This window comes from Archocentrus centrarchus, chromosome 19 (assembly GCF_007364275.1).
Source record: "Archocentrus centrarchus isolate MPI-CPG fArcCen1 chromosome 19, fArcCen1, whole genome shotgun sequence".
Classification (NCBI taxonomy): domain Eukaryota; kingdom Metazoa; phylum Chordata; class Actinopteri; order Cichliformes; family Cichlidae; genus Archocentrus; species Archocentrus centrarchus.
In genome coordinates, this window is record NC_044364.1 from 8,839,887 (window position 1) to 8,853,935 (window position 14,049).

A 14,049-nucleotide genomic window follows, 5' to 3' on the forward strand; every position below is an offset into this window, starting at 1 on the left:
ATACACAGATGCAGTTTTGTCACGATCCCAAGGTTTGGTGTTGTTTCTGAGTTCTGGATTCTTAGTTAATATATTCGAGTTCTGGTTTCTGTTTGGCATTATTGTGATTTGTTTTTCTGTGCTTGTTGAATTTTTCAGATTCCTCTGTGAGACAACTACACAGTCATATCTTAAGACCTGTAAGACTCACATGAAGCGTGATGAGGAGCATGTCCAACGCAGTGGGCTCTTCAGGGGATGATATAGATTTTCGTTGGAGCTGCAGTTTACAAAGCTGAGTCCAGCGCACCCCGTCCAGGTTGGGAGAGGTATTCATGTCCTTCAGCAGCACCAACAGGGCATTACCATGCTTGTCTTTGATTGGCTCAAAATACACCTGACCGAGGTCCTGGGTTCCCAGCGCTCCCTGATGAAAACCATCAGACAATACACATTACACTGCTGTTCAGGAAACATAGAAAACTTGTACTGACAAAAAATTCTGGGACTAAGCTCACTAGTTCATATCCACCATAATTTACTTACAAAATCATTATACTACCTGTAGATGGGAGACAGCCTGCAGCATCTTGAGGCGAGTCTGCAGAGTGCATGAACATGATGTCTGGGAAGGACTGAGGCACTGCTGCAGCCAGGAAATCTCCTCCCATAGATAGGACACCTGTTGCAGGATTGGGAATCATAATAATGGATACTGTATTTTTTTTTTTTGTGCAAATGCAACGATATGTCATTGTCAAATTAAATTGTGGTCCATGTACCTTGGTAAACCACAGAAAGTCCTGCATCAGTGAGCTGGAGTATGAATCTTCAATCTCCACAATAGGAATCTGCTCCTCTGGAGTCACCAACACATTATCGTCTCGGTAGAATATGGACGCCAGGTAGAGACCTCTGGAAAGAAATGCAGAAAAAGTATGTGTGTATGAGTATTTGACACAACACTGAATGCTAAAATGTAAAAAAAATAAGATCAGTACTTTGCTCTCTAATGTAAACATAAATACCAAAGGCTAGTGTAAAAATAAAATAACAAATTACACACCAAATTTGTTTTACACATAGTTAAAAGTCTCAAACACCAAGTTGTCTCATTTTTTTTTTTTTGACGTGACATTTCAAGGGTACATTTTCATCTACCTTTTCAAGCTTTTGACAAATTTGTTTGTGGGCTGGAAAAGGTGCCGCAGACTCTTGGACACTGAGTGCTTCCTGCTCTGTGGTGGAGCTTTGCACTGTTCTGTGTGAAAAACACAGGGAAAAGAAAAAGGATTAAATTAAGTCCATACCAACAACAGAATCAGATTTCCTGAAAGACCATTACAATGCCCCTGGATGCTTAAAATCACAATTAGCATATTAAACGCTGTGTGACTGGTTGTTCAATCTTCTTTCTAAACCAATGACTACTCCTGTCCTAACCAACCTCAGAAACATCTATTCCAGTGGCAGGCTGTTACCAGAGTTACCTAACTGACAACAAACCTGACACATCCAACGACACGGTCAGAATGGAATATTTTTTTTGACATTTCATGCTCTCCAGTGGTGCGGTACCATTTGACAGTCAAGCTGGCTGCCAACAGCAGGGTATGAGCCTGAAGGGAACCGCTTACTCTCAGGTCCCTGAGGAGTTGTGTCTAGATGTGTGTCTGTGTGTTTACCTGCACACGCTATAGCTGCTGGAGCATGGCGAGCCTTGAGCAACAGCCATACGCATGGAGTCGAGGAGCTGTCGTAATTTGTGTGTATGCCTGTATGTGTCTTAAGCCTTCGCTGCTCACTTACAGGGAGGGACATGTTTATTTTTAGTGGGGGTTGGAGGTAAGAGACAGAGGTCAATGCATATATATATATATATATATATATATATATATATATCTGTGAGGGTGCTTGTTGGTGAGATAACGCACCTCCCCACTAATTAGAAACCATGAGTCCCAAAACCCTTTACAGATATCCTCCTCCCTGCAGGTGAGGTAACTCCAGCCCCAAGCTACTTAGAGTCAATAAATCTCCCCATTCAGGGCCCAACAAGAACTAATTTTCTCTTCAGGTGGATGAGTTGAGGTGTAGTAACCTGAAAAAAGCAGCACCCATGGACCCTTCTCACCTCCCCAAATTTTGATCCACGTGCAACTCTGTTCAGCTCCGGCCTGCCAGGCCTCAGTCCCTCTTTGACACTGAGTAAGAGAGACTGCTGGGGTGCCTGTGTTAGTCAAGGCTTCTTTCACAGTTTAATTAATAGTGTTTGGACAAGAGGGAGAAGGTGGTGTAGGTTTTGGCTGTGATGGGGGGCGTGTACATGAACATGTAGGGGAGTCACAGTTGAAAGTGAGAGCATGTACTTGAATATTTGTGTCTGCTCGTGTACATGCGTATCCATGTGTGAGCCTGTCTATCTTTATGTGTGCGTATATATGTGAGGACAGTAGACAAGATGACTAGTGGGCTGCAGGGGGCAAGAGTGGGAGGCAGCAGTAGTCAGTGTTAATTTATGCCCTCTCCAGTCTCCAGCCTGGGACTTGTCTCCTACAGGAATAACAAACATGACCCCAGGACACGCCACCTTGACTACCGTGTCTGAACTCTCAAACTCAATCAGCCACCGTCTGAAGAACCAAGAGCCACTCAATACTGGCTATTATATTGCATCTTGCCCTGTTGCAAATATGGTCTAGCCACAGTGGACAATAGTAAGTGGGTGAGTGTGTTTGGGTATGTGGGTGTGAGAGAAAAAGAGAGACAACTTGCTCAAGGCTAAGTGCAGTTTGCCATCATGTAAAAGAGGCAGTGTGGACAGGTTTTGACACTTATGGGACCAGCTTACAGCCAGCAGTGTTTAGGGATATAAACAGCTTGAGTGTGAGAGAAGCTGATCTGCATTTTGTCACAGAGAGGGAGAGGTATTCAGCTGAGGAACGGCTGAGTCATGGAAAGACTCGTGCAGGAGCAGGGGGTTGTAGAGACAGACGGGAGCGTATTATTTTTGAGGCGGCATGTCACCTTAATATGTGAGGCCTGAGATTGTAAAGTGTCTGTCACGGTGAGATGAAAAGCAGCGACCTGTTGCACCTGTGAATTAAACTGTGCATTGTTGGGTCTTTGCACAGGACAAAAATGTTCCTGAAGCATAAAGTTGAAAGTGGCTAAACATGCTGATCTGTTTTAAAAGTGATAAAGTTGTACGGAATTTACTTAAAATTGTACCAATATTAAAAACTGATCTTAAGGCTGAGTATAAAATACCTTGAAACATGCACTGTCTTGACACAGTTTAGTGGGGTGGATTTCATGTGGGGTCAATTATGCAAATGCTCACATTACTGTTCAGTCTTTTAAGTCAACAGCCTCTTTAAACTGATCAAAAAGTTGTACCATGGCAGACGCAGTGTCGGTGGGCTTCTTTTATCTGCCCAAGTAGCTGGTCTAGTGCCTCCTTCTGGCCTCTCTGACGTGGAGCGCGTCCATCAATATCCCTCCAACCTGCAGGCGGATGAAATCAGAAAAACTGTTAAATTCAAACATTAATTGGACACCTCATTAAGTACACCAGACAATTACAAGACAGAAACTCCATGCATGCATGGTGCATTCCAGATTAAGTTGGAAGCTGGAATTTTTATCTAGAACATCTCCTCAACTAGGATTTCCACCTCAAAAATTCGGAGCAGCCCCACCAACCCTGAGTTGACCATCCAAGATGGCAGCAGTGAACGTAAGCAGTAGTAAAACTGTAAAACCTTTAATTGTACTGCCGCTGTTGTGTATTTGGGACTGACAAATAAGCCATATGCAAAGCACTGACCAAGCTCTATCCATGAGTGTGCTGCAGAGGTGTTTTGTAAGTGCAAAAAACAAGCATTATGCTGTATTGCTAGTGATGCATGAATGGCTCTACTTTGCTAAGAAGCAAAACAAATCCTGTTTTTCACGTCTTTCCAGCCTTACTACTGGAACACGCTAACTCGGGAGTGATGTCACTCCCGAGTTCCGACATCTGAATGTGACATTAGGCATGTAGACATGGTCAAGACAAACCGCTGAATGTATGCAGAAAAGCATCTCTGAATGCACAATACATTGTACATTGAAGAGGATGGGCTACAGCAGCAGAAGAACACACCGGGTGCCACTCCTGTCAGCTAAAACTAGGAAACTGAGGCTACAATTTGCACAGGCTCTCTAAAACCGGACAACAGAGGATTGTAAAAATGTTTCCTGGTCTGATGATTCTTGATTTCTGCTGCTACATTTGGATGGTACAGTTAGAATTTGGTGTAAACAACATGAAAGCATGGATCCATCCTGCCTTGTATTAATGATTCAGGCTAGTGATAGTAGTGTAATGGTGTTGGGGGATATTTTCTTGGCACACTTCGGGCACCTTAATACCAATTGAACATTTGAACACTGCAGCCTACCTGAGTATTGTTGCTGACCATGTCTATCCCTTTAGGACCACAGTGTACCCATCTTATGATGGCTGCTTCCAGCAGGATAACGCTCCATGTCACAAAGCTCAAATCATCTCAAACCAACCAACCAACCAACCAACCAACCAAGACTAACCACTCTACCACTATGCCACTCAAGCTGACATCTTATTTAATGTTTTTGTGAAATAAGCTGAAAAGTATTAGACGTACTATCACAAAATGTGGAGCAAACATTTATGTTTTGTTCAGCTGTGTTTTTAAAAATCTCTTTCTGCCCTCGTCAGACCAGAAGTATCTTTATATAAAATGTGGAAAACTGTAAGTTTAGGGCTTTGCACTAAGTGGCAATTAGCTAGTATCAGAGAGACAAAACACTAAATCACAGCAGTTATGTTCTGTAAATTATACTTTGTTTATGTTGCATTGTTATCCAGGTGAGACTCGTATTCTCTTCTGGAAAGGGAGATCCACTGACTACTACTGCTTTTGGGTTCAGGACTGAACATGTGCACACATCCACGCAGATATTCTAACGTAGTGTTGCTTCCACTGTGACAGAGTCTAAGGAACGTTAATGCACCACAAAATTAACTATACCTCCAAAAGCAAAACATTCTGAATATTCTCTCTCTGTGTGTTTCTTTGTTTGTTATTATGATCGCCTTTCCCTGTGATGGAGGCACACTTACAAACACTAAACAATAAAGCCTACTTACACCGTATTACAAAGACTCAAACACACACACACACAGTTGGCCTTCTCTCCTTTCGAATGTCCAGCTCTGCAGAAATCTTTCTCCCTTATGTGTTAGCACCAGAGGATGTGTCAACGATAAACTACCCCCAACCAACATCAACTCCAACCCACCCCCACTCCTTCTCCTGGAGCCCCCCGGGGGGTGCATGGGCCTGAAACACGGTGAGCTCTATTCCCGGAAAGGTGCCTGTCCCGACAAGACAAGCGGGCCCTTTAATGGGCGTCTACGGCCCGGTATAAGGCCCCCACTGTTGGGGCCGCGTCGCGCACTACAGCACAGACATGCAAATATTTCCAGTGGTAGGCCCAAATGGAAAACACAAACACGCAACATCGAAATTAGCTCTGAGAGAGGGAGGGAGAGAGGTGGGACAGTAGAAAAAAAAAGAGAGGGGGAAGCCTAGTTTCACAAACTTGCTGAAAAACACTGTGTGCTGATGAGGACAAACATGTTCATGTGTTCCCCAGATGTGCTGTGAGCGTGCCAATATGCCCACAGTACTTCTACCTATGTTCATGCTCTTACAAAAGGTACATATCAACTTTGGAGGTTTTGCATCCTTTAGACAAACAATCAGAAAAGTCCTTTCACAAATCATAAAAAAAAAATGGAACCGTAAAAAGCGCACACAAATAAAGCACATTTTTAAGAGATGGAAGGATAGAGGGAAAGGGAGAAAGAGGGTCAGAATTGCAGTGGTCAACACCTCAGCTGTTGCACATGACTCCATGGTTAATTTCTTGGCTGAACCCAGGCAGCTTCTCCTGGCAGCCGGGCCAAGCAGCATCCTGAAGCTACTGTTACACTCACTAACATCCGCAGTGAGGGTCCCACAACCCACCCAGCCATCCTGGCAGAGCTGGAGGAGAGTCCAGCTGCCATCCCTCTAACAATGTCAGAGCAAAGTTGGAATGATGCCGGAGTGACAAAATCAATTAGCAGAATTAGGCAACGTCCAGGTCATGTTATATGAGAGACAGCGACAAAAATCACTTATGCAGGACACACACACACACACACACACACACACACAAAAAAAAGTTATTAATTTAGTGCGGCCAGCCCAAAACCCAGTTGAGCAAGGGGCACATTTTGAAATCATTCTAAATTTGGAGCTTTATGTTTAGCTTTGTGTAAAATTTAGACACAGGCTTTGAAATACTCACATTTATACAAAAAAAAACTAGACACTTACTGGAAGGTGCAGCGCAGGCTGGAGTGGAAACTTTTGGAGGCCCCCAGCCCTTCATGTTATACGCTGACACCTGTATGTAGTAATAGGTCCCCTGGGAGGACAGGAGATAGGACAGTTAGAGCAGAATTTGCTTGCACAACTGCACAATTGCAGCTACAACTGAAAAGGAAGGGATTCTGTAAATGAGCATTTGCATACATATGTGGAGATCAGTGCATCTGCGTGTGCATGTAGAGCTCTCTGTCTCTCAGCATGCAGACAGCAAGCCTCTGTCTCTCCTTTCTCAGCCAGATCAATCACGCCAGCCGCCAAAACTTACTGGCCTTGCCTTGACCCCTGTCTTGTGACAGGAGTGAGCTTTGGCTGGTAGCAGGGGTCTTAAATGGGGGAAGGGTCTTCACTCACATAATAACTAACAAGCAGTGGAGTGTCCATTTGTCTATGTGCCCGCTTAAAAATGGCACCCATAAATCAGGTGGCAGGCTACCAAGCTGCATTTTTTTTTTTTTTACCATTTTGGAGGCCGTCTTGCAAATGTCACTTATGAGTGGTCAGGAGCAAAGACTTTCAAATATATTGCTTAGGGTTTCACATATATGGTAAAGAAGAGTCACTTGGAAAATGCTTTTAAATGCCGCCCAAGCAAATGCTCCAGGCTTGTGTGTAATAATATCAGGGCCCTTCACGTGAAAGAATAGCTACAAAATTTTTCATCGGTCAGCACCAACAGCTGGAGAAGCTGCAGCTTAGTGTTGCTAAAACTACAATAATAAAGTGTGATTGTATCTATTTTATCTGCAAATTGGAAGGAAACACAACTGCTCAACTGGGTGAAAGTGGTTTAGACGAGTAAAATGCACATGGATACAAAAAAAAAAAAAAACCAACAACAGACGTGCTGGCAGAACTTACAGGTGTTAGTCCAGTAATGTTGCACTGCAGTTGAGTGGTATCATCCACTATCATCTCACCAAGTTGCGGACTAAATGAGGGATTACTGCTCCAGCTCACTTCAAACATACACAAATATGAACATTTTTAATTAGTTATTTAATTAGTAACAATAGTAATGACTTTAAACAGGACCTACTTTGCTTTTCCTTGTTTTCTTTAATACATACCATGCTACAGTGGTGGATGCTTATGCAGAAAATGCCCACAAGAAGTTTCAAATAATATATATGCACAAAAAAAATCACTATGAACCAATAGCTTCACATTTTGGGAGCTTTATGACGTCAGAGAGAGTGGATATCCTTAATATAGTCTTCTCAGACACACAGCTCTAGTCTCACCCACCTGCTGTCCATGTTTTTCCCCCAATGGGCTGCCAATCAGAAGAAAGCTGTGGCCTTTAAGAAAGAGGTGCTAAAACAGCTTGTTTCAGACAGGGGATGAACTGAGGGGCTTCGGGCCAAGTATAGGATAAATAAGGATTTTGAACTGTGGGCCATGCGAAGCAACTCTCGTAGAGTCCAAAAATAAAAGGATGGAGCTGGGAATGAACCTAATTGGTCCACTTTTAACTCTACATATTGTAATACCGAGCAGCTTGTTCTAAATGAAGTGGTTGGTCTGATATGACGGCTGACCTTTGTATTTGGTAACCACAGCAGAGTTGACACAAAGAGGTTCCTGGAAGTCAACTTTTAGACTGGTGCTGCTGCTGACAGAGAGGGAAATTACACTGGGAGCATCTGGAGGATCTGGATAGACAGAACCAGAAAGATGGCCAAGTAAATAAGCAGAAAGAGAAACAGGAAAAGACAAACTATGATCCTCTACACAACAGTTTACTAACTAAGAATATACAACAGTCAGCTTACTGCAATGGCATCTTTTGGATTTTCTGATCTGTGCACAGCGCACTCCTCAGTTTGAGAAGGTTTGATATGCAGTGAAATAGTGGACGGTTCTAAACTTGAAGCAATCTAATCTTCATAAACCCATATAAACTTAATGTCATTGACTCTCATTGTGAATATAACAGCATAGACATTAACCTTTGACAGTTGGGTTATTATTTTCATGTGCATTCACACGTGCCCATCAAATTAGATGAGTGTTGTATTTATAAGGTGGGAAAAGATCTTTTTTTTTCACATCAAAATGCACATTGGTGTGGGTACAAGGGAGGAGTGTCTGCTTTCTGGAGGAGGGGGGGGGGGGGGGGGGGGGTAGCTGTCTGCCACTAAGCGTGTCACGAAATGCCTATAAAAAATTAAAGCAGGAATACAGGCGTGTTATGTTTGTGCACACACATACATGCCCACATAGTTGTGTGTTAGGCTTCCCAGTGTGGAAGCCATTAAGTCAGCCCAGACAGAATGACAGCAGAGGAAAAAAAGGAAAAAAATAAAAGGTGCAAAAAAAAAAAAAAGAGAAAGAAAACCAAAGATGACTGCTGGACTGCAGGAACGATGCAGGCGGCAAACTTTCATCAGCTGTTTAGCACGTGAAAAAAAAAAAAAATCAACTTGAAGCCTTACTGGCATGCTCAAAGCCTGTCTGCATGCGTCTGAAGAGCCGGAGCCTCCACTCCCAAGCTTTTAGCTGTCGCTCACGGTCAGATCCCTCCCGCTCACCGGGACCCTCATTCCGCACCTGGGGCTGGAGCTCCAATACTCGCTGCTCAGCCTCCTGCACCAGTGTGGCCAAATGAACTGCTCGGCCCTCCAGACTCACAACTAAGAGGGAAATGGGAGACACAGTGAGAGGTAATGTCAGTGTATGATTTCAGTCTTGAAAGGAGCAGAATTTTATCACGTAACTCCATTATTCCATCATTTTGATTAGAACTATTAAATCAGTGCATGTTTCCAGGAACAAAAGAAGTTCACCCCAATTTATTCACCATATATTTTATTCAGTGATTCAACAATGCAAGCACTCATATTGCTAGAAACCCATTGCTTGCAATGTTGCAAATTGCTTCTGCAGGCCACTCTTTTTAATGTCTTTGTTTGCCAAAATACTGCGGCAGATTCCACAATAAACAGCATTTAATGTAACTAAGCAGACTCTCTTTGGGGATGACATCACCTAGAAAATGACACAGAAAATGGGGCAATGAAAGTGAGAGGGGTGAGAGAGGGAGGGGCGTTCTTCATATGCGGTTATAAGGGAAAACAAAATGGTGGGAACGTGCATAGGCATCATTTTAAAAGTGCCATTGTAAAACTATTTTTCTGCAAAACGTGTGGAAAAACTGATCTAAAAATATAATAGGCCCCCGTCTACTACAGCCAGAAGATACTTTCAAAGGGGAGAGGTGGTGCCACGAAAACACTGCGAACAATGATGTTTAAAATGCATCGCTACAGTAGATGAGATGTAACGCCCAGTGAAAACATTCAAACCATGGCCCGAGCGGTTAGTGATAGTGAGCGGCGGCATAACACAGAGATCAAAAGTGCGCCAGTTGCAAATGCACCCAGATCACTATAAATAAAAGTATAGGACAAGCAATGTAAAGCCGCTAAGGTCAAAGAGGACAGTAGACTACTGTACTCCTTCTTCAGTGGCTGGTCATTTCTTGGAGTGTTTGGGACTGGTGTGTGTCTATGTTTAGTCTGTGTGGTCTGTGTTTGTTCATTGTAGATTCCACTGTTGAGCGTTAGATTCCACTGTTGACAGTAAGTTTAAAGCTCCGTGTCAAAATGTCCATCTGGGTGTTTAATTCTGCGGCTCTCTCGGTGTCTCCTCGGCGACTGGGAGCTTCTCTTTTCGATCTGAGCGTCTCTTCTGGGTGTCACTTTTAAAAGGGATAATGTGAAGGTCAGGGTTGAATTAGGTTAGGATAGAATTATTACTAAGGTCTCTTGGACCTGAACTCTAGCTTGGATGGAAATAATAAAAATAATAATAACAACAATATTGGTCCATTTTGATTTATATTTCCAGCTCCTCCGGGCTTAGAAAAAGGCCCAGAAGCTGTCACCAATGTGTATGTGTGTCTTGATTTGTCCTTATTTCACATTAAGGCTTTGTCTTATTGAGAGCCACTAAGGGATTAATAGTGTGAAGATGAAGTTGCTTTTGAGAATGTGTTTGTCTTTGCCTGCCCTTGTCTCTCTGGTAACCACACACTGTGTAGTCAAGCATGACAATAACAATAAGCACCATAATCAATTCCTTTTAAAGTTCAAGGAAAAGTCTGCATCATCTCTCATGTCAATTATCCTCAGATGGAGTTTGAGTATGTTCTCTAAAACTATAGAAGGAAAGCTTTGACTTTCATTATGCCCTGTTGTTTTCTTTTTTTATTTCACTATTTATGTCTTTTGTAGATGCATGCACGTGCGCACACGGCTCGCTGTCTCGTGAGTTATTTGGGTTCTGGAGAGGGAGCAAAATCAAACACTAAACTTTAGTAAACACCACTTTCCATTCAAATGTTTTCAATTTAATGATACCTTTATAAGACGTCTGGCTCAGCTCTTGAAAAAAATGTGTGTGTGTGTGTACAAACACAAACAGCCCAGGAGCCTTACTGGCGAGTTCTAATCATTAACAGAGGAAAGGAGCAGAGGCTCACCAGATCACAGACAATTAAAAGTGCTTACGCAGATGACTAATATTGCATCATTATTACGGCCCTTTCATTGGCTTTAATATGTTTTCACTGGCAGCAGAAAGCAGAAGGAGGTGTGTGAAGCTGTCAATAAAGTGAGGATAAATCCATTACTGGTGTGAATGAAAGGAGATTGTGTAATGAGTTAACACCTGCAGTTGATTTATTTGATGCTGACATTGCTGGTTCAATACAACAATTCCCTCTTAATCAACCTCCATCAGAACCAGGGCTGCGACCGTGTGACCGTCAGCTACTTGGCATGAGGGGAAATGGAAGACAGACAAAATGAGCATTTGAGAAACAATAACAGGTTGGTTTTGTCTGTAATAGAAGATCAGAAAAACACAGCTTTGGAGCCAGAGGTACCCGCGGAAGGGTTCAGGGAGAGAAAAGACACAGACTACAGGACAGCCGTGAATGCACTGAGACTGAAAGAGAAGATGGAAATCCAAGAGACCAACAGGACATCATAACACAATCTCTAATCAGTCACACCTTTATGGTAATTTTTAAGCCTGCTGCAGACTGAAATCAGCAAAGCTGATTAGAAAGCAGCAGTACATTACTTTCTCCCGGTGTTACAATCGGAAAGCCCACATTTAGAGCTTTGATGACTTCTGATCACTTCCCTGGGTCAAACGCTCTCCTGACTTCAAAGCTCTTACTGAAGTGGCACTGGTAATTCCAGTCTCCAGTGTGGGAGCAGAGCACAAATTAAGCCTCCAGAACTAATTAAAACCGCCATGATAAGTTGACTGTTGGAGGCACAAAACCTAAATGACAACTGCCCTTGCAGCAATGTCTCTTGATTTGTTTTGAGTATACAGAAATGGGTGCTCGGCTCAAGTGCATGCAGACGAAGAGAAAGGCTTGAGTTCAAGCTATTCCAACAAAAGAAAAACATTTTTCATATTTTATATAGTGCTGAAGTGGAAGGTAATGCACAGCTATTGTCTCTCTTTATCTTTTCTCTCCCTGCTCTTAAAAATCTTAAATTTGTACATTAATTACTGTAACTCCAATTACAGTGAGCACAATACTGTGTGTGCATGTGTGTATGCTGTATCTCTCAAAACAGAATACTATGGAGAAGGTGTGCTAAATAAAAAAAAAATCATACAGAAACTGTAGTTTTATTTGTTTCATTAACATTACCATAATCTTAAATTACCAGTAACAGCATTAAGTTTTGCTTCTCTACTCACAGTGGGGGCTCTCCTTGGCACCGGCTCGCAGCAGAAGCTTAGCCATGGGCACATTATTGGTCATGATGGCGATATCAAGGGGCAGGAGGCCCTCGCTGTTAGGAGTGTTGAGATCCAGCTCCTCTAGACTGTACTGTGAGAGAAGGAGCTGTACCAGGTCCAACTCTTGGTGTTCCACTGCCTCAAACAGAGCTTCATTACTCTGAAACTGTGATATAAAACAAAGTTCACACCAAGTTTGAGCTTTCCTTTCATTTGTATTCATTTTTGTTACTATTCTTGAGTGTAAATGCTGAGCATATGGGAAACATTGTTGCTATACAATAAGTCGATAACTGGGTGTGCAACATCAACACCTAAAGTTCTTAGACAATCCAAGTCTACGTGTTTTCCCAGACTATTTTTAGATTACAGTGTTCCTGGGCTTATTATTTTTTCCCTCTCTTTCTCTCTCTGACTTACTATGGTGGTTTTGCGCAGCCTCTCCTTGTCTCCTCCCCGTCCTGACACCACGCTGTCCTCGAGAGCAGGGGGGTTGGTGCCCACGCGGAACTTTCCAGACAAATTGCGGTAAAGGCGGCGAGCTGCGCTTGGTGAGGAGAGGCTGGCAGACTTGCGAGCCGAGGCCGGCTGGTGGGCCTGGTCCCCTCTCATGGGCTGCGTCATTTTGGCCGAGTCAGCCCTACAAAAGAGATGGGTGTGCAAGAGAAACGAGTGATAGGTGAGAGAATGAAGGAGAATCTGACAATCTGAGGTGCGATACATTATACTGTAGGAGAAAAAAGGGAAAGAAAAGTACAAAATGCACCATGTGGTCACATCTCCAAATGTTTACCATAATAGCTTACATCTTTGGAAAAGGTCACTGGAATCGTGACTCCTTGTTATAGTATTGGAGGAACAAAAATCAAGGGAAAATAGAAAAGTATGCATTTTAGCGCAAAAAAAACAAACAAAAAAAAAACTCAACATTCTCCTTTCTAAATGTTTCTGCTTATGGAAAACAGCACATAAATTTCAAGGGTATGAACGTGTTTTAAGAGCCACAGCATCAGGGTTATGCATGACTTACGTTGTGCAATTTCTAACCAATTAGTTGTTGAAACAAATCTCAAGTGTAGGTTTCATGGAAAGCCGGCAGTAAGGAGAGTACCAGCAAGACCTCCGTACAGAAGTTCACATCAGCCTCAATGCATGTGACACTGACTGATCAGAAAGAGGGTTGCAAATCAGCTAGCAGATGCATATCTTTGCCAGAGCTAGAGCAGCTTAATTTGTGCACTCTATATAAGACTTGCCAATTAGATGCATAGAAGTATATTAACCCAGAGATTGAAGTTGGGCTTGACTTTGTGGCCTAATTAACGCTAGGCTCTATTACTCTAATACTATTACCCCACGGGAGAGGGGACTAAAACGCCAGTGAACGAAGGCATGGTGATACATTACACTGATTTGCCAGATGGGCACCATGCTGACATTATCAGTTCTCACTCACAGGTGGTACACAGTCATCCTAATCTTGCAATGCCAGCTTGGTAGCCAGTTTGCCAGCCCTGTTCTGTAACATCACATCTTTTGTCAAAAAGATCACCATGTCTTGCTGATGGTTTCTTGGCATGACTGGTACGAAGATTATACTGTCCCTCTACATTCTGCCATGGGAACTATGTGGATGACACTGTGTTTGTAGCGAGAGTCTGGCATGTAGTGCTCACACACACTCAGCTGCTGAAGGAAATGTCATCAGGACTCTACAGGCGATGGTGATAAACTCTGTGTCTGGTCCCACCAAAGAGAAGTGGAGAGATAAATGAATTCCTCAAGGACGCCTTTTCAACAGCTCTAGCTTCTGTTTAGTATACCTCTCCTGATA

The 14,049-nt window shown here is 42.9% G+C and overlaps 1 protein-coding gene across 1 annotated transcript in view; it reads right to left on the minus strand.

The window, feature by feature from the left end:
- ankfn1b (ankyrin repeat and fibronectin type III domain containing 1b) overlaps positions 1-14,049 on the minus strand; it is a 56,204-nt gene that overhangs the window by 6,149 nt on the left and 36,006 nt on the right. Inside the window, exons 4-14 of the mRNA XM_030755500.1 lie at positions 12,636-12,855; positions 12,174-12,381; positions 8,882-9,079; positions 7,985-8,098; positions 7,305-7,402; positions 6,393-6,483; positions 3,379-3,486; positions 1,141-1,240; positions 762-894; positions 542-661; positions 191-406 (exon numbers count right to left, since the gene is read on the minus strand). Coding sequence (XP_030611360.1) covers positions 191-406; positions 542-661; positions 762-894; positions 1,141-1,240; positions 3,379-3,486; positions 6,393-6,483; positions 7,305-7,402; positions 7,985-8,098; positions 8,882-9,079; positions 12,174-12,381; positions 12,636-12,839 — 1,590 coding nt within the window. The 5' untranslated portion in view covers positions 12,840-12,855. The remainder of the gene's footprint in view (positions 1-190; positions 407-541; positions 662-761; positions 895-1,140; positions 1,241-3,378; positions 3,487-6,392; positions 6,484-7,304; positions 7,403-7,984; positions 8,099-8,881; positions 9,080-12,173; positions 12,382-12,635; positions 12,856-14,049) is intronic.